Source organism: Colias eurytheme, chromosome 2 (assembly GCF_061535395.1).
Source record: "Colias eurytheme isolate Ceu_HAF_F1 chromosome 2, ilColEury1 Martin Lab GWU primary, whole genome shotgun sequence".
NCBI lineage: Eukaryota > Metazoa > Arthropoda > Insecta > Lepidoptera > Pieridae > Colias > Colias eurytheme.
This window is the reverse complement of record NC_142981.1, coordinates 9,982,776-10,005,329: the sequence shown is the minus strand read 5'-3', so window position 1 is coordinate 10,005,329 and position 22,554 is coordinate 9,982,776. Positions and strand designations below refer to the sequence as shown.

Genomic DNA, 22,554 nt, shown 5'->3' with positions numbered 1-22,554 from the left:
ATGACAATGATTAGCTTCGAATCTGGAATGAAAATATGAATAAGAAGATAGGAACTTCTAAAACTTTTGAATGAAAAAAGGGACAATATTTTTATTTAAATTGAAAAACATGCATTGTTATAACAGACAAACTCTTCATATAATTATGTACTTACTAATTTATTATATCGTCTACATTTAAATTTTAAGTTCGAGTAAGAATTAAGAAAAACCTAAGTACACATAGTTGCTCCCTACAAGGGTTAAGTGCTCAAAAAGTTATGACTCCATACTGCTAGATGGCACTGATCTAATACAATACATACATACGATACAAAAGACTAAAATATTAAAACGAGGATGTCTATATTTGTGGCAAATCTTTCATTTTGTTTTTGTTAATTTTTTCCACGTATATATTAATATAATATAATATATAAAAGCCAATGGCTTTATAGAAATATTAGTATTTTGAATTTTCTAATGAAAACATTTCGCCACTCATCCAGAAGATGTCAGTTTTGTGTTTCAATCACCACCCGGTAGATGGTGCCGTTTGTAGTTTTACTTGAAACAATTTAATATCAATTTTAAACAGTCTATATTATTCATTTTCCAATAAGAAAACACATAACTTTTCTAATAAGCAAGATGAAATCCAAAAAACAAATTTTAGCGCCTGTTATAATTGTACAGGCAATAAATTGCTAACTCGCGCTATCGAAGTGCGTTGCTCCGCGCGGTATATAAGGAAATTACTTGTCCATAGTAAATGGAGTCCGATTCTACTCAGTAAAGCAGATTCCTCGGTCAGATCTGTGCTAACGCTGACCTGAAGCAATACGCTAACGCGGTTGTGGATCCCTCGGACGCAACGCCGTCAACCTACAAAGCAAAAGAAACTAACACATCGTCAAATTAGACCTAACAATATGAGAAGAGTACACGAATGAAAATGAAAAATGTAAATAATAAAACGAATAAACTAAACATCAAAATGCGAATCATGACACCTACTAAACACTGACGTAGAACACTGAAGTAGAAGCTTTGACTCTATTTTGTTTTTTTTTTTTCAATTAAATATTATAAATCAATTGCAATTTCAAAAACAAATTTAAATATTATGTTTTTTAATCAATGGCGTATCATACTATTTTAAGAGCAAAAAATTTAACTTACTAAGTTTTTAAATAATACTAAATATAGGTAGGTACATATATTTTTTTAATCTCGTCACTGATATCTTGCATAAATAAAATATCCATATAACCATAAATCACCCTATGTTATCATTTTTATAATCTATAATACAAAATAGATTTAAAAATAAAATTAAACATAAAACAAAAATTATGAGCAGTTCCAAAATATAGAGTAGGTACTAGTTTTCCGCCCGCGGCTGGGCCCGCGTTTTCAAAGAAAAACCCGCATAGTTCCCTTTCTGGGATTTCCGGGATAAAATCTATCTTATATGTTAAACCAAGCTACCCTCTATATGTGTGCTAAATTTCATTGTAATCGGTTCAGTAGTACCTATTTGCGTCAAATAGTAACAAATAAACACACATGCATCCTCTCAAACTTTCGCTTTTATAATATAACTAGCTTACCGCCCGCGGCTTCGCCCGCTTTGTCTAAAACCTAATAAATTATATACTAAAACCTTCCTCTTGAATCACTCTATCTATTAAAAAAACCGCATCAAAATCCGTTGCGTAGTTTTAAAGATTCAAGCATAGGTACAAAGGGACATAGGGACAGAGAAATCGACTTTGTTTTATACTATGTATTGAAGTAGTTAGGATATGATAATTATTTTAATTATACGTATAAAAATAAACATTTTTTATAATTGATTGTAAGGTACAATATATATTATATACATGTCTGTGGGTACAATCAATTATAAAAAATGTAAATTTTTGTTTAAGTATTTGTTAAACTGGTGTTTTTAAGGTTCTCATAGTAGGTATACCCATTCGTAATTAAATTAATTGTTGTCACAAACTGTTATGTTTCATGACTAATTTCTTTATTTTTCTCGTTTTTAAATGATGTAAATCATCCACACATAACCAAAACAAACAATAAAATAAAAATAATGGTCTATTAAAAGTAGAAACCCAAAAACGCGCGCCATACCGTTACAAATACCCCCGAAATCCGAATCGCTATTAAGAAAAAGCAATTTCCGCGAATTTTTCTCAGCGCGACCCGATGATTCATCTCGTCTGATGCAGTTAACGATGTCGCGTAGTCGCAACTCACAATTTTGTAGTCTGTGACCAAACGCGCTTCGGTTCGCGCGTATTCTTATTTGAATTTCGAACGCGTCAGTTTGAATACGACTTCGATTTTTATTAGTGCTCGAGTGATTTTTTTTTAAATACGGTGCGCGTTTTATAAAAAAAACATAAAAAATGGCGGCAGTGTGGTTGGTTGTGCTTACACTTTTTTCGAGTCAGGAGATTTTTGCAAGTTATCGTGACTGTTCGAATATTGGAAATATACGGAATTGTGACGAATGCGTTCGATGTGCTGGCCACTGGTGCAACGATCCTAATGAAGTAAGTATATTAATATCTTATTAACTAGGTTCACTTTAAAATGTGGGCACTTAATGCATTTCACGGAAAGTTACTTGTTATTATATTATATTGAATCAGATTATCTGTAAAAAAATACAATTGTATTAATAATTGGTCAGGCTGTTTTGTATTGCAGTTGATAAGTTATTCGTTCTATATCTATTCTGCTTGATAATTACGTGACAATATTATGTAAACAGATTCACGGATGGTTATCGCAAATTTATATCTAAACATGACCATATTGGAAGAGTCTAATAATTCACAAGCGTTGATAATTTTTTATGACACTATTTCAATTTGAAACAGTCGTTATTGGATATAAATAAATTGGTATGTTTGTTGAGATAGGACTATAATATTTATTGAATTATGAATTAATGAGATCTAAGAAAATATTATATTTACAATAAGTATAGATGTAGTTATTTCCGAAACTCTACATAATATTATGAACATAACTACCTAATTGCCTGATAACTTTAAACCACTCCTTGTCATAATAGAAATATTTACATTTAACGGGATATTTAAATTATAAAGTAGGTACCTGAATCAATAAAAGTTGAAAATATAGAGGGTACCTATAATACCTATATTTATTAAATTTATTTTATTGTGCTATAGACTATTATTTTGTATTCTGTTTATTTATGGTAGTCAACATTTTTATAGTGCCAATGTAATTGGAATTTTCTTCTCTTTAACTATTACCTATGTGAATCGTCAGTTCATAAAGTTTTAGGTAGGTATTGATTGTTTAAATTTTCCATTCTTGTCAGTTGTCTGAAGATCCAGAAAGATATCTAAATGAATGACTAAATACTAGGTACTAGACTAAAGAATACAAGCGATTCTATATGTTATATGAAAACTGTAATCTCATGTAATAGTTGAGATAAGCGCTAGAGAAAACTTAGAAATGGGTTGCTTATAATAAAAAAAAGATAATATAAACGAACGGAAGGAAACAATTGAGTCAATAAGCTGGATGCGATGGTCAAGTGCACAATTGATCTTTATTTTTTTATAAATCGGCGAAAGACGGTTGAACTTTATCCTTTCATAATTATCTTAACAAGCCGCGCATTTAAGATTATTTTTCTTTACTTTGTCCTGGTAATACCACAGATTATTAATAGTTACTTTCTAAGTGTAATGCGAACTGAAAAATCGAATTTGATGCAGTAGTTGAGAAATTAGGCGCGAACATACGTGTCTGTAATTATTTTTTATTTATATTTTAGACTAAAGGTTTAATAAAAACTTACTTATCACATAAAATATTACATATTAAACCATCGATTTTATATTTTCATTGAGAATAATATTATATAGGTTCGTATAGAGGTCGTGGTTGCATTGGTCAGTCCCTATGGGAACTGACGGCCGTTGCATTATTCCAATTGGTATGGAGTTATCTACACTCCATAGCAATTGGATTGATTCTCATAGTGGAATAGATAACATTTAAAAGTCCGTATAAATAATTGAGGTTTTAAACTTTTGCATAAATATCATTTTTTATTTCGGCTTCAATAAATAAAAATACAAAAAGAGTGGTCGTATTCATAATAATTTATGCACATATTTTTATATAATATGATAACAATACGCAAGTTTTCAAAAATCGTCACTTCAGGCCTAATGCTAATAAATACCAATGTCAATGAACTAGAACAATCGATAAGCAATTAAGGCGTTACCCGGCAATTTCGACTATGTTCAACCTCTATAAAGTCTGGTACAACATAAAGCACAATACCGAAAAAAATATATAAAATAGGATGGTCTTTGATCTTTAATTGCTCGCGAGGACTTTTTTCCAAAGTTAATAGATTTCTAGAAAAAAAATGTGCCGTGGTCATCGATTTTTCCGCAAATACTCTATAAACTTCGTAACCTGCTGACTTAGAGCTCTGAAAATTTTATGTTTAATAAATTATCAGTTACACAACAGTCCCTGACGAGGATTTTTTGTTTCACTGATTGGTACCTTTTTAAATACAAAATGCGAGGAAAAAAGAAGGTGCAGCGGGAGAGGTTTGAGATCCGTCAAGTATGGTCAAGGTTATTAGCGCATGTATAAGCCTTAATCGTTAAATTCCCAATCAGTCGGATGATTTAGTTCTTAATTGCTGACGGTACTTTCGTTTCTACGTCTTATTCTTTTGAGTTTTCAACCAACTTCGAAAAAAAATCTCTGAATCCCTTCTATGCATTAAAAAGCAAGAATGCTAGTGAAAAATCAAGTGTAAAACTACATTTCTTACAAAATACGTTTTAAAATAATCGACGTAAAAATAAATAATAAATCAGAGATAAAATACTGATCGTCTGAGTTCATTAGTAAATGGCTTTAACCTAGATTCATATTTAATCTATACTAATTGTTTGTTTGTTTGTTTGAACGCGCTAATCTCGGGAACTACTGGTCCGATTTGAAAAATTCTTTCAGTGTTAGATAGCTCATTTATCGAGGAAGACTATTAATAGGCTATATATCATCACGCTACGATCAATAGGAGAGGAGCCACGGGGGTGAAACCGCGCGGAGCAGCTAGTTAAATATCTTTTTATGAGTAGCGTGATGTATTGTAGTTAACTAGTTAGATAATATACGACAAACACATAGAAGAGGTTAAATAGAAGACTTATAAGTAATGATGATTAATAATATTGTATCTATGTTCATATTACAAAACTGAAGAGTTCATTGTTTTTTGTTTGGTTAGTTGAACGCGCAAATCTTAGAAACTACGGGTTCTATTTAAAAAAATCTTTCAGTAGTAGATAGCCCAATTATCGGGGAAGGCTATAAGCTTAAATATATCAATCTGCTAAGACATAGGAGCGGAGCAGGGCGGGACACACCTATAGTTTGCTAAATAAAAATTGTATGTTTAACATGAGCATCAAGGATTATAATTTGTTTTTTTTTATATAAATAGAGAGAATATTATTGAGGACAATAACAATTATTAACTAATATTACAAAAATATAATATTCTATTCCTTGTTTACTAACGAAACAGTGACACAAGATTGCATTGGGTTAACGACTTAGTTATTTGATAACTGCCTTATCTGTTAATATCGTAATGACATTTCGAATCACATTAATTTAAATATAATTGCTCTAATTATTTCCATGTATTTTGTAACTAACACTGTACAAAAATCGTCGGTCAAAAGTTCTTGTTATTTGATAAAGCGCGGAAATATGATATAATTTATTTCCTATGATAATATTAATTTTGTTTACAGATAGAAAGTTATGCGAGGTTAGTAACAAACAAACTCATGTAATCATATTATAAACACTGAAAGAGAAATGAGTTGGAATTTTATTTCAATTAATTATGTGCATTAAAGTAAACAGAGATAAATTAAGTTAATCGATAAAATAGTTTAACATGAAAAGATTACATTATACATATATGTAATATTGTTTAAAGATTTGAAACTCATATATGTACTTAATAATATTATCATATTTTGTACTCTCCAAATCATAGGTACGTTTATATGATTACGAAAACTGACCTATAGCTATACAAACGTACAGCCAGTCATTGACCTCAATTGGCCATTTTTCACCATCGAAGTGTGGCTACAAATATTTGGCTACACACAATTACTGTATTGTAAGTACAGTAAAGTGTACATTCGCTTGCACAATATTGTTAATTGTAATTTACAATTTTGTATGAACCTGACCGTCTAATAGGTAGGCTAGCGCTAATGACCTGGCTAATTCTTACATAAGCGTAGTAATTGTGTAAAATTAGGATGTTGCAAGATGAAATTGATGCTGTCGGGGTTAATGTATGAAAATTAATTCTAAAATAGAAACTTTTTGATAAAGTCTATCGTATACAGTACATCTTTAACCATAAATAAATTAAGTATGTATTCTTACAATATTCACAAAATAAGATTGAAAGCAACTACAGATATATTCGTAGTTCATTGATGTATTTCAATGCCTTGACCAAAATAAACAACCTGTAAAATATCTGCATAATGATGAGTCTACACAATCAAGAGAAATGGTTCCGTGGAGTGGATCGATACACAAATTTCCTGAGTAACCCCATTTTCCAATATCCTGTCTTGTTTCAAACCTCTTGGTTTTACCTCATAACTTAATTTGTATCGTTAATGGATTTTTAAATCATTATAAAAGACTTGTTACCGCGTAGAATAACATTAAATTAGTGATGCAACGAATACGAATACGAATATTCGTATTCGCCGAATAGTAGACATTTACCGAATATTCGTATTCGGCGAATATACGAATATTTAAAAACGAATATTTTTGTACGCAACTCTATTTAATACAGTCCATTTTCCAAGTCAGAAAAAACTCGCTCAAAAATATTTTTCACTGAAGCCATGTACAGTCACTTCAGAAAGACTTTTTTCAACGACTGAAAACATCCAGACTGAAAAAAAATCGCCTAAAACCAGAAAATCTACGAATTTAATGTTTTTTAAATAAAAATTTGCCTATTGTAAATTTTAATTATTAGAAGAGTAAACATTCATTAAATAAATAAGTCTTTTATTACCAAGGCGAGATATTCGTATTCGTATTCATATTCGCCGAATAGTAGGTTTGATATTCGTATTCGTATTCGTATTCGTAAAAGTAGTATTCGTTGCATCACTACATTAAATTAAATAACAGGCTTGTGTAGAAGGAGCTAATCAATTAGGTAAAAACAAACAAAAAAATATTCGTAGATGTTTGTTGTTTCGACTAGGATCGTATTTCATAATAATGTCCCCAAAATAGGTAATAATCTGTACTCTACCTAAACTCCATATAAATTTTCAATAAACCTTACCATAAACCCACCGCCTTGATTACTTATGTTTTGATCAAATCGTTTTGCTCTTAGTGAGTCATTTAGGGCCGATTTTTCAATCCCGAGATAAACAGTCTAATAACTACCCCTCGAATAGATTTATTCAATTATTTATCTAACTCATAACGGCTCGCCTATTTTTCAATCGTGATTTATTTGATGAATAACTATCTGACCAAATATTTCCATATTGGCAGCTCTGCTCTCGGAGTGGCGAAACAAACATATTAAATTAGTCAGGTTAGAGCGGGATAGAGTCAACTCTTGCAATTTGTCAACAACCGTCATTATAACTCACGTCAGGAGTGCATTTTAAGTTTGTCTTGTATTGCTCTTATCTTCTATGATTGTTGATTGTTGTTTTGATTCGAGTAAAGAGTTTGGTAAAATTTGTGTTTCAATTTATATATTTTACGATGGAAACGACATACTTAAAGGAAGCGTTCGGCAAATTGTCATCAGTACTATCAAAAACATCAATTTCAATATGATTTTAATTTATAATAATTATATAGAAAGAGGTTTAATTGTTAATAATTCTACGCTCTATGTTATGACATACGAAAATATCCCAAATTTGAGGCGTCAGTTGTCAACTCGAACGCCTAACCGTCGAATAGCGCGCTATCTGGCCGTTGGAGCGGCAAATAGATTTATTCCTCAAATAACGGAGTTCTTCGATAGATAAGTCCTATTCGTCTATTGAAAAATTGAATATTTTGTTAACTGAAGAATAAAGTCTATCTAGCTGTTTATCTGGGCATTGAAAAATCGGCCCTTAAAGGAATAAACCGCTGGCGTGTTGCCATCTCCACGATATGAATGTTCATAGTCAGCATTTGCATAAAATAATTGTACGTAGGAATCGATTTATACCCATATTGTATGAATCCATAATTGATTAAGCCGTGTCGGAATGCTAATTGTTCATCGAAATGTTGAAACAGTAGATCGAAAAGCGTGTTGTAATTGATACAATGTACCTCGGCTACTATTTCTCCTCATTCATTCATTCTTCGAGGAAAATATTTTCTAATTGTTTCATAGTTTGTCCTTATTACGTAATGTGTATAGAGATGTGTAGAAAGAGAAGGTATAGGAATGTGTACATTCATTGGGTAATATAACAATAATTAATAAAGCATACTTCAACAAACTTTCGTTAAAATAACACTTAAAACAAATGTTTACAATCGCATATTAAGAGGTTCTCAAGACAATATCTTCACGCTAACATTTCTTTTCCCAATTAACGTCATTAAGGCATGTTTACAGAATCTATACAATGAAACCCTCGTGTATGCTTCGTATTAGCGCGCAAACATTATCGAAACACACAAACATCCGATACGGGGAATATTAATAACCTACTAACCCAAATCGGCTATGTTTTGGACATTAACTTGCATAATTTTATATGCGGTTGACTTCACATGCAACCGTGTTAAACGAAATTAAATAGGTACAGATGAGCTTTTCATTTTCCAAGAACCTAATCTACGTTATCTAGGCGTGTGTATATTATATATCATTATCGAGTTTTTGTAACATTTTGTCTCATTTCGAGGTGAAGATGAGAATGAAAGTATCATAAAATATAATAATAAAATATCGTTAAAGTTGTACAAAAAATAAAATTACAAAATCCTTTAAATGATACATTACCACATTTAAAATAACCTTTCGTAATGCGTTAAACTTCTCTCATTTGTTAATGCTTTTACTTAATTAAATCGCTTTTTCATGAACTTTACGTTACAACTTGCAACATATCCGATTCAGCAAATATATATTTTTGCTCAGTGATTAAGGATAATAACCTACTTGAGTTATGATTTATTGTGGGCTGGTAATTATTGTGCGGGTGTTACCACATTGAAGTTGGCATTTCCAACGGCGCCTTTGACCTGTTTGCTTTTGATTGAAAATTGTGTAAATTTCACTTAAATTGTGCCACATGTAGCCGTTTAAAAGAGTAATTTGTTGTGCAGAATCACCATGGTTAAAATGTTCATAAGAGGTGTTTATTGTGTCAGTAATTTATCAAAATTATTGAAGCTTTCATTCACATTATTGTCACTGGTTAAAATATACAAGCTAGCTCGTGGCTCAGCTTACTGTTTCGATGAAAAGTTTATTCTATGTACCTAATGTTAATTGTCATTTAAACTTACACTTTAACTTAAAAGTTTTTGGGAATAAAATTAATTTAATCATCCAATTACATTAATTAATTACTACACATTAACTAATAATTAAAACTAATAATAATTTTAGGACAACTCCGGCCAAATCCAAGGGTCAAATAGATTAAATTATTATCAAAGGGTGGTCGCAAATGCCGGTTTCAAATATCTGTATAACCAAGTGGTGGTGATTAGTGTGAGTTTTATTACATTCTAGAGTTACGAAACCACCAATAAAACAACATAATATCATTAAGTATATACACGCTAGTTTCAACTTTCAATCATTATAAATATATGGTCGTATTAATTCGCTTGATACATAATTTGTTTGAAATTCAGCATACAAAAAACATATTTTCAATAAACAACAATTGAATGACGAAGAGCCAATTATAACACTTTCTCAGTAGGTAGAGCCTTAATATATAAAATTGTCGGTTATTTCTATTCTATGGAATTATATTATGTGTAAACACTGAAAATGTTAAAAAATTAAAGGTACTGCTCTTAAATCTTTTATTTTCACGAATTGAGTACTAGACGCTTAGGCTAGAAGCCAACAAAATCCAGGTATTTAGGTATCAGCTAAAAGTATTACAACATGAGTAATTTGAACTTTCGTACGTTTGTTTGTGTGGCTTCAGTTCACAGATCTTTTTAGTGTATTCAAGTAATACCATCTGCCTGCTCTTTGTCCTAGATTAAATTTTATCCAATTACTATGAAAATTGCACAACTTTGTAACATGACGTGCTATTATAAGCTGAAGTATTATCACAGATTATTAAATAGTTTATTATGCATATTACCTATGAGCCTCAAGACGATCTTATAATTGTCAATTTGTAATTATTTTAAAATTAAAAATAATAGAGTTTAAAAACTAAGGTTGAAATTCATGTCAAGTATAATTTGAGTATACCCTGTATACATTTTTATTAATTGAAAAAAAAGTAAAAAAAATAATTTTCTGAGCGGCTTTTTGAAAGCTGTTATAAAGAAAACTTAACACCTGGCCGCTAAACACTCGATTTTATTAAACCCTTCTAAATAATGCATAAATAACTGACCTTATGTTTAATGGGCAATGAGATTGTGATTTAAAAACATTTTGTATTTGAAATATTACTTTTAACTATATCTACCTATTTATAACTTGTGTATGAAATAGAAAATAAAAATAGGAGGTAAAGTGGTAGTTTTGATCATCGATTAAAAATACTTATCTAAATTTTTTGGTAACGATTATAATATGTATTTAAAATAACTAGTGATTCTCCTGTTTTAAAAAAATGCATAAAAATTAAGTTCGAAACTCTATCATGATATATTATGATCTAGTGACTTTCTCTAGTATATCTAAGTGCAATATTATTATGTTTTTAATATAAAATAACATTAAAGGTATACTTTTATAAGCAAGCTCTCACACTAAATAACCTTTGAACTCGACAAGCATCGGAAACGTTTTATCGTTGAAGTGCTCTTTAATTTTAAATAAAATTCATTATTAGGGTTGATGAAAAGCTTAAAATGCCTTTGTTTATATTTGTACTTAAAACTGATCCCATATAATAACTATAACCTACATTATGTATTTTGAAATTAACAAATGTTTTAAGCAATCTGGTCTTAATGAATGAATGGTCTTAAAGATAACAATAAAAAATATATACATATATTAAAATAGATATCGTTAAGATTTATTTTCTACTCTCGGTTAAATTTAACTTTCAATTCACAAACCGGGTTAACAGCTCGATATCACTAACACATTTCTAACTGGAATCCATCTTGGAAAGTTTAATTAATATTTATTTAGATAATTGTATCACTTTTTGTTCATAGACAGACTTTTTAATTTGTAAGATTAAGGAATGTCGTTTCTCTAGAATGCTTACCTATTACCTACATATCTACGAACAAATTTCTTAAGTACATGTTATGTTTAAACATAACTAATCCTTTCTCTGATACAATTTATTCGTATGTACGTTATCGTATAATATGATTTTAAGATTCTACACTGTATACGATAAGATTTCAGTTAACAACATATTTCATAGGTAATACTTATAATTATCATTGATATATTTATCAAGTATCATTTATTAATAAAGCTCAGAGTAGGTACATTGGTTAAAAACATCTCAACACAATCAGCAAATCAATTTATCAACAAAAACATGAAGCATTGACCGACAATCTTCGACCATGGCTCGAATCTATTTGGCAATTATTCTTGTTATGGCGATTAAGTGCTGTCATGAAAAAACTGGTCTTCTACCAGTCTGACATTGGAGATATTCCATCAATGTTTCAAATAGATATATTATGTATTTTGTATATGGGTACAATTCTTAGAATATACCGTTATTGCTTTAGAGTAATGTACCTATAATAAAGATAATAATAAATACACTGTATATATATCGCATTCACGTAAAACCTTTATTTAAAGTCTTTATATAAATAAGATAACATGTTCAAAATATTATGTAGAGCTCAGTATATCACTCTTTCATTTAATTCATTCCTGTTGCACTGTTATATGCATATTAAAACCAATAAACATCACATCAGACACGTTCCATAAATAAATCAATGACAACATAACACCTTTAAAAATTCCTAATTACTTGCAACACATACGAAACGTGAATTATGAGTTCTTCACCAATATCAATCAAGGCAATTAACGACCCCAGTGTTCCACTTACCTTTAACTTATTAACACGATGAAGAACATAAAACATCGGTGAGATATTAACATTTTCGCAAGATAAAATTGACTATAAAGGCCGCGTTGTCCGAAATGCAATATGACTATCTTAATGCAATTCCGTGTTCGGTGTAAGTGAAAAACGTATGTAGTTTTGTATTTTGTGGCTATTAGGAAAAATATATCAAAGGTTTATTTAAAACTAGCTTTCCGCCCGCGACTTCGCCCGCGCAGTCAAAGAAAAACCCGCATAGTTCCCGTTCCCGTGGGATTTCCGGGATAAAACCTATCCTATGTCCCGGGGTAAAAAGTAGCCTATGTCCTTTCTCGGGTATCAAAATATCTCTATACCAAATTTCATGCAAATTGGTTCAGTAGTTAAGGCGTGATTGAGTAACAGACAGACAGACAGAGTTACTTTCGCATTTATAATATTAGTATGGATGTAGGAATCCTTTGCCGATAATTGAATTTCAATTTAGAGCTTCGCCTTTTAAATAGCACATCAAATAGTTTATCGTATCATCTCCCGAACGTTTTTTTATATATTTCTTTGCTCAACATGGCATGAATATTCTTTAATTAAAACATAGGATATTTTCAAAATATTGTCTCAATGTATTGTCTATCTACCTGAAAGTCAATCTCCTTAAGAAACTGTAACACTTCACCTAAAAATAATATATTAACTATACTACCTTAGTATTGGATGTATTCCAATTTCCAAGTAGTAGTGTCTTTTCGTATGTGGGTCAACTCTTTGAATGAGAGTCAAGTTCAACGAACTACAACTATTTCTATCAATGCAAAAAATATAAGAGCTTTGTTTGTAATTTTTATATGAACACAATTTCTTTTTTATTAGAGTTCAGTGACATTTTGCATCTTTCTTGTTTGTAGTTTTTATACTTATACTGAAATTTTCGCTTCAACATAATATGTGAATAATTGAATATACAAGAATATATTCCAAACCTAAAAACAAAGTTCATCGTTCTCCCGTCTACTTATGAATACTTGCGCTATGCAGGAGGTAATTGTATGGTCTCTAAGAAATATTTTAATCGCTTATAACTTAACAAGCTTTAGCTCGCGCGGATCATATTTCTTATCTACGAGTAAATATAGTAAACTTCCTACTGTAAGGCGTCTGGGTTGCAGCCAAGAACCTATAGATTTTTCTTGCGCTTTTCCTACATTTCAGTCTAGTACAGAGGGCAATGCCCTTTTAATATTTATGTGGAAGACGAGACGATGTGTCTAGCCTTTAGTCTCTTTGTCCCGTTTGTTATTATTTTTATCTAATTACAAGACAAGGAAATTTCATCTCACATTCATTACGATCCAGAATGTTCGTTTATATAGCTATTTTCATAATTTAAAATAACACATTATAAATTGTAATGTGTACGTGGTGTGGAATTACCAACAAACGCCCGTGATGCGGGTGATTTCATTATTCGCAAAACAATAGTCTTTTGTTGGAAGTAAATTATCAATTTAAAAGCTGTCGTCTCATCTTGAAGTAATGGGGAAAACATATGAGGAAAATACTTGTCCTTGTTTTAAACTGAAAAATCTATGAAGCGTTCTTTATGGAAATGTTTGCGAAATAAGGACCGGATAGTGTAATATTTTGTTATTTTTTAAACTATTTTGAGATGCAAGTTCAATGCCTCAAGATTATGCTTTTAATAATATAAAAACTGGTTACTCCGAGTACTTACTAGTACCGTGGGTGTTACTCGTAGCAGGGATCCCACTTAGGTTATAATGCCACCTACACAACCTTAAAAGGCTTGACGTCTTTGTGTTGGGAACAACGTGAAATTACTGTAATTTTGTACCGAACTATATTTTACACACGAGTAATTGGTAATGATCTAAGAACTTCGCCTTAACAAATATACCTTAAATATACATTACAATATATATTTTGCTTTATAGAGTTTATTAGATGTTGAAACTTCTAACTTTGGGTAACTTTGGGTAACTTTCCATGTGTGTTGTGTCCAATACACATGGAAAGTTACCCATTTTAATTTAACAGATACATAATATGTTTTATTAGTTAGGTACAAATAATATGTTTCAATAATTTGAAAACATGCTCTCATAAAATATATTTATTTATGTTATGTACTTTGTCAAAATAGGATATGAAATATAACGTCATATAAGGACTAAGGTGCAATAGGATCATTTGTATCGTATGGTAATGTAATTAGCATGTTACAATTCACATGACGCAAGAGAGATAATTGAAACAATATTCAAGATCTTTTTGTAATGTAGAGCGAAAGAAATCGATGAAAAAAAAGAAATAATCAATATTTATATGATTAAAAATTAAAAACATTACGAGTGGAATTATTTAATTAGGCATAGAGATAATTTATCATTCCGTTATGAATTTAAGCTTATTACTCTCGATTTAATCCGAATCGGGGAACAAATCTTCATAATTGTTTTTTGTAGGCGTTTTATAGGCATTATAATGTGCTCTATAATTTATGTTATATGTTCTTAATATTATATTGTACCATATATATTGTATACAAATTGGCCTTTTCTAGTTACTTATATGTAGTTTTGCGGCATACTTTTTACCTTACATGTAGTTTTAAACCATACTATCAAGTTTCTACAAATTATATTGCACATATACTATGTAGTTCTATGTTAAAGAAAGAAAGGTAATAAAAAGTACAATTTGAATACGAAAAAGTATAAAACATGCTTGTATATTTTTACGGAATTTTACGAGACTAAAACAAATAAATCGTTCCAGCGAGCTATTTCTATCCCGGTTTTACAACACATATATTACCTACGACACTTGATTATAAATTATATTTTACTGCATATAAAATATAACATGGGCTATAATGTGGATCACTAATTTACATAAGTCCCTAGACACGATTTCATCACACTACATACGTGACAATAATATAACTGTCATTTGAAAATGCATTTGTCCCTGTTGTTTTATGAGTGAGCGAAAGGAATGGAAGATTCGATTAAAATGAGTATGATTCAAAGGGAATAATCAGTGAGATCTCGGCTATTATTGCTACACCCACACACCCCGTACATGCCGAGAAGGGTTTATTGCCCTTGTAAGTATCATTTCATAACGGTTTAGGCGTTAACTTTCTCTAGTTATTAATAGTGATTATTTATTTAAGATTGAAGAATTCAAAATTGATTATTATCTGGATAATTTATGTACTCTAAGCTTGAGAGACACGTACCTACCGAGCCTTTCATAAACCAATTTATGAGGGTAATATTAACAAGACGTCCAGTAAAACAGTTGTCTGGATCATCTAAGTGATTTCAAGATACATATTAACAGTCATATTAAACCAACAACTAACTAGTATTGCAAATAATTTGTGTTTTATATAAATTCTCATGTCCCTTGAAAATGTTATTCCTCGACAAATTACGACTGCAGTTGCAATAATTTTATTGCAATCACCATTCGCGAACGATAATCTGAAATTGCATTACTCCACCGTTAATTCTATTTTCAAATTGCTTGCCCAATAACGGACGATAACTTTAAATTCTTTAGAATTTATCATTCAATGACTCACTCACACGGTTCAACAATAAACTATAGATATTATAGAGAATGAGCGAACGAATAAAGAATGTTTTGATCTTTTTAAATCAATTAGTTCTTTTTATATTTAATTTATTCGGATAGTGTTATGTTCTAGAGTCAAGATATTCGGAGAAAAGGAATGAATGAAAGGGATAAGGGATTTAGGTCGCCGTCTCTACTTGGCAAATGAAATGGCGATATAACACGAAGCAATTAAAATGCTAATGTACCTAAGTAATAAAATTGCAGACAGGATGGACTCGTGACTACGCTGTATTCTCTCCTTCAAAATATTTTACATTGGGGAAATTTAAATATACCTATTGCTCTTTTAGTGCATTGTCATATTATGATTAAAATTATCATGTGTGAAATTATTTCATTAATAAATAACAAAGGGAGACAATAATTAACGTGGATAAAAATGTAACATTTACGACGTAGACGAAGACTTTTTCCTTATATTCTGTCACTGAGAAAGATTGAACTGGAAATGAACAGTTCATTAATTATAATTACATTCAAAACATTCTGGTTCACGCGTTCAGGATTATTAAAAATACATTTCAAGTGCTTGAAGGCGGTCATATGTTTATCTCATTAAAATAACGAGTAGTCAAGTAGCAAACCGGTCGGTTAGCCACCTGCTTTTTACCATATCGATGTAGCGATTTAATGGATAATGTATGCGAATAAAAAGCTCAATATTATATGCACTGATAGGTGTATTGATTAACTTACTGACTGACTGACTTAATCGTTATTCATTATGATACATCATGTATTGAAATGAAAATGAAAATCTATATTTCGGAGTATGTAGGTATTTGTAATGCATGTATTCAAAATGAAAATCACAATCTATAATTTGGGGTACCTATTTATTTATTAAAATGATTCATAAATTTATCTTACTCGTGTGGGAACCGTCAAATTATATTATTTATAAGGAAATTTTATCACCACATAAATAAAATTATTATAACTGACGTAAGTATGTATACACATAATAACATAATTACCTCGCAATTAATTACAAATTGGGTACTTCCGTTCTTTACTTGTGACGTGTCCTGTCTAAATTAATTCTAGAAAGTCCTAAAATAATAACAAGGTTGAAAGTACCGCACAAGTTTATCATTCGTTTATGTTTGTATGTGTCCACGTCGCGGCGCCGCGGCCGGCCAGCGTACACCGATATACAATTGGCTTGGAAGAACCCAGTCATTATTTACTCCTGGTGTATAATATTTGCAAATATAAATAAACTGGTGATAATTATTGTGTTTGCTGTACACGTCGAGCGATCACTGATAGATTAAATTCCTTGTTAATTTGTTAGAATATGGTAAACACATGTGGTTAGGCACGGATAAAGAAAATCTTCAAGAATTATAGATATTTTCAGTCTTACTAAATTTATGATTAAACATTTAAACATTCAAAAATATTTGATTAAAACTAACCTATTGCTATTTGAGCAACCTATATAATAGGAAACGGCAAGTTTTTCAATATATTAGTTATATGTACTTGTTATTTAAAACTAGTTGCGACTTTATCATACTTCTGTTCAAACAAATTATAAATAAAATATTTCATTTAACTATGACATAAACAATGTTATTTTAATCAATCATGTATATCTTTTACATAATTGCTTGTCTTATAATGGCTATGAAAATTAATAAGCAATTAACATATTCCAAGACAATTATTATAATGTATTTTGAATTTCGTATGTAGATCGTTGTATAAACCAAGAACGCTTTGTATGTAAATGCTCAATACAATTACATTCTTTCCAATGATCTATATTGAAAAACTGACAATTACGTATATTATATATAATAGTACCTCTTGTGTTACTAGTATAATAATTTCCTTGAAATTAAATCCTTGAGTTGTAGGTACATATTCACCTACAAAATATTCGAAATATTCACAGAAGCTTGCCGCTTCCACAGATTTTAACTCTTGGAATGCTGTTATTTTAACTAGTTTCAATCTGAACTGCACCGTGCTAGCAATTACGTTATTTTATGTCTAGATCCAGATGCCAACTTCTCCATATAAAGAGCTCTTTGCCATAAAGGCGGAATTCAGTCCATTACCTTGCTTTTAATCTTAATTAAAGAGTAGTTCTTTGTTAACGAAGGTATTCAAACTTGTAGGGGTGCATGGTAGATTGTAAAAGTTTTTCCTTGATTAAAGTTGTGAAGAAGAAGATGTGATTGAGTTCAATTATAAAACGCTTGTAATTTTAAAAATATATCTATCAGTATAACTTCCTACGTTATTTTATTATGTGTTGAAATAGAGAATTTTATTATGTAGATAGAGCTTTTAGTTTTAATCATTTATTTTCACGTATTTGTTACGTTTTTTGGTAGTATGTACCTATATTTTTAGGTATTAAATTAAGATACATGTAGGATTTACTTTCCTCGTTGAGAGTGACCTCAAAACCTGATATAACATGAGTTTTAAGTATCAACAAATCTAATGTAAATTATCTTTCACAGAGCAGAAGATGTACGATGGAGCGGTTCGATGACTGGTGTCCTGGACAGCAAGAGACGCTGACATATCAGCAGGAAGTCACTGAACCTGGACAGCACTTCAAGCCGAAGTTCATGCTGAGAAACATTCGCAGCGGCGCGGATGACAGCGTGACGATCGATTTTAAATCTAGTAGTAAGAACCCAAAGGTATGTTTTTTTTACAATTAATTTTCAAATAAAAAACCACATGTTGAGAAAACGTATTCAGTCTTAATCTAAGCTGAAGTGTTAGGACCATACGGTTTTTTCTCGATGTAAAATATTACTTCACACATAACTATTATGTCTCAACAATTTTTTAAATACTTATCAAGGGCTAAAGGGTTTAAAGCTTTTCTCTGTTGCTATCATTAAATCATTATAATATTCCAAGACCATATCATTAAATCATAAAGTATTGTTATTACAATTAACCAGAAAATGTACCTACCAGGCCTTATTATTATATACTTAGAGAAACAGAATTATTTTCTCACAGTTTCTGATTAAATTTTAATTGCACATGCCCATAGATTATGAGAAATATGTCATTACGTGCAAGCATAATCATCAGGTAATCATTATTACCATAACAAGATTATAATGATGTTTTTATAAGACTCGTGAACGTTGCTGTAGGTAATTTATAGATCATACACCTATTTTATTTAGCAAATAAGTAACAATTCTTACCGCCTGTATTTATTTAAAAAATATATTATGACCAAGTAAACAATTTTAGAAGTAGGTAAGACATAAATTTGCCACCACCTGCTCTTATTTGTAGAGCGGTTATTATGTCTCTAATTCTCTATATTATGTATTTTGTATTATCTTCCCTTAATTTTATCTATGTATTATGATAAATTGTTCAACACACATGCTACATATCCCCTGCGTAGTCTCCGTTGATTAATCGCAGTAGACAAGTTGAAGTTAACGCATTATCTAACTGTTAAAAAAACTATTTATATTATGTAAAACAATCGTTGACTTGAAATCTTTTTAACATAATCTTTTATTCTAGATTGATGTTGTGTTCAACACAACACAAAGCAATTTGAGTCCTGAAACGAGCGTCAAATGCGAGAATGGAGTTTGCCGTACCACCATCGAGATTCTAACAGACACCGACTTCTGCGAGGCCAAGGGACATACTTCAGAGTTCTTCAATATAAAGCTGAAAGTTGACAATATAAGTGAAGAAGCAGTTATGAAGTTCCATGTCCCTTGCGCGTGCGGTTGTAGTGAAAAAGTGGAATTACGGTCGCCAAGGTGCAATGGAAGAGGCGATTTTACCTGTGGCGTGTGTACTTGCGATAAAGATTGGTAAGATATTTTTTTATCAGAAATGTAAAAGGGATTTAACACTCCACAGATAATATTAATTACATATTCATCGCTCTACAAAATATTATTCATGTCTCTACATATTATTCCTAACGCTTCAAAAATTGAGAAAGCCTGTGATGTTCAATCTTCTAATTTTCTAAAGTTTCATTTTGAGGAAATTTAGTTTTTTTTATGCTAATCACAAGCACTTCTGTATTTACATATTTAAAATGTGTAACCTAAAAAATAACATAAATTTAAAACCACTTCATTAATCAATGAAACGAACTTGCAATCATTTTAATGCCCAACCAACTCTCTAAAAGCCATCCATACGCATTTCTCTTTTATCCTTTTACAAAACAAAGGTAGGTATACATTATTCAAACTAAGTAGCACATTTGATTGCATTTACATTGATATGTTCATTGCTATTGTCCATTTAACTAATTCCAATTGCAAGTATAAAAGATCCCTTGTTACATCGCTGCGAAGTTAATTATAGAGATGAACAGGCCCACTTTCCTCTGTCGGCATCATTAAAAATACTCCATTATGCTTAACTAATGACTCCTTGTTTTTATAATCAGGAGATGACATAAGTAGATTATTCAATTCACACTAATTTCTATGGAGAGTTATGTAACCCTCAATATGATGTCGCGTCTTAGAAAACAAGTCTAAATTGCAAAAAATACATAAATATATTCGAATTTCAAAAAACTTTACCGTGTTATAAATGTTTATTTTTATGGAAAAAACCTAATGTTAAACGCAACTTATATTACATTATAAAGTTGAAAAAAGACAGAATAACTTAACAGTCAAATAGCTGTTTATTCTGATCCTCTATTCCTTTCATATTCTATCATTTAGGTATATATCCTGCATCCATCATCCTTTGTTTACAATAACAGTATAATAATATTATATTATCTAGTATATCGACATAGAAACAATTGTACAAATCAATATTCATCTTATGTATCGCAAAAAGCTGTTAAAGCGCTATAAACATTTCACCTTGATGTGAATATCAATTAGCTGTTCTGAATACGACTGTTAGCTTGAAGTATTGCTTTTTAATGGACATTAATCCTTAAAGCTATTTGCATAAACGTTATATTGGCTTATATTAAAATTGATTATAAATTAACAATGTAGATGAAAAAGTTACAAGCGTTAAAGAGGTTAAGAAAGATTAAAAAATGAAAGTATGTAGTTCACAATTATTTCTTATTCTTTAGGACAGGAACGTTCTGCGAAACTCCGATTTGTCACAAGAAACGCGGTGATGTCCCTTGTACTGACTCCACTCGAAGCGATGTAAGTACAACAAATTATAGCATTCGTTAAAGCCTTTGTGATGTTTAATTTCTGCCTTTCATGATTGTTTTCACTGTAATTTTATTTTTTTGTAACAAAAAGAAACTTAAATTAAGAAGCCCATAACTTCTACTTTATATTGATTCTCAAGATGTCTATCAAGATCTTAAATAACACTTGTATTTTTTATCTGACTACGAACTAGTTCTTCGTCCTCTAATATTACAACCACATTACTATTAGCAAAAAAATCTCACTAAACACACCATCAAACACTAAATCATCATAAAAAAAATATATAGCATCAAATCTCCCTCAGGTGGAATGCTCCGGCAACGGAGTGTGCAGCGCTTGCGACGAATGCGTCTGCTTCACCGACAGAGTTGGCTCCCAATACTTCGACAAGGACAATTATTGCGCTGACATTTGCACAATAACAAACGACTGTGACGATTGCTTCAAAAACCCGATGCCTGGGAGATGTGATCTATGCCATTTCCCCCTCATCCATAAGCCTTATAACCAAAGTTTGATCCAGGAAAAAGATGATTTCAATAGAAATGTCTGGGTCACTTGCAATGATACGTTGGATGGATGCTTCTTCGAATACGTAGCGATGAAAGACGCGAATGATGATACGTATTACATGGTCACCAAGTCCTGCAATCCTGTTGAGGAGAAACAAGTCGTTGGAGGCGGTGTTAATTGTAAGTTATCTATTAAATATTATTTTTACATAGTGTAGGTACTAATATTAAGTTGGTGAATTGATTTTATGAAGCAGTTTCAAAACCCTTGTATAAAGTTAGTGAAACAGTTTCATAAAATTAAACTGTTTCAAGACCGGCTGGCGGCTAGATAGTTAATATGAAGAATATTGCAAATTAAAGACACAACCTTCAAAGTTTAGTCAAGCGAAAGCAAATCTAATTGGTAGACTGCCTGTTTATTTATTTACTTCTTTTCACAGCTTCTTTTTTACAGTTTATTTTTTATAATAATAATTATTGTGCAGTCATGGGCAGGCTGCGGCTAGTGTCCCACAACACATTAAAATTTTCGAAAGGGCCTCTGCGTGTTGGGTCCGTGTCCCCACGTAAGCCTTTCAAAGATCCGGGTACCGTCCTTCTGGTGGTACCCGAGTATTATGGAGATGAGAAACTAAAACACTTTATTCTACAATGCAAATCTTCACCGTACAAATTGGCGGCCTTATCGCTTTGAAGCGATTTAAAAATTAATAAATTAATTAAATTCAATTTAATATTTTAATTAATAAAAGGCAGTACAGCGTTGCCAGTGGTTGCCACAATTTTGCCAATGCAATGTCCTGTAGTGAAGTCACAAATTCATAAGTGGCAACATTGACAGAAATGACA

The 22,554-nt window shown here is 30.9% G+C and overlaps 1 protein-coding gene across 1 annotated transcript in view; it reads left to right on the top strand.

Annotated features, from left to right (window-relative positions):
* Positions 1-2,236: 2,236 nt before the first annotated feature.
* The window catches only part of LOC149910627 (integrin beta-6-like), a 36,404-nt gene continuing 16,086 nt past the window's right edge, over positions 2,237-22,554 (top strand). The window contains exons 1-5 of the mRNA XM_090115735.1: positions 2,237-2,549; positions 18,500-18,685; positions 19,545-19,846; positions 21,097-21,175; positions 21,495-21,882. Coding sequence (XP_089971861.1) covers positions 2,403-2,549; positions 18,500-18,685; positions 19,545-19,846; positions 21,097-21,175; positions 21,495-21,882 — 1,102 coding nt within the window. The 5' untranslated portion in view covers positions 2,237-2,402. The remainder of the gene's footprint in view (positions 2,550-18,499; positions 18,686-19,544; positions 19,847-21,096; positions 21,176-21,494; positions 21,883-22,554) is intronic.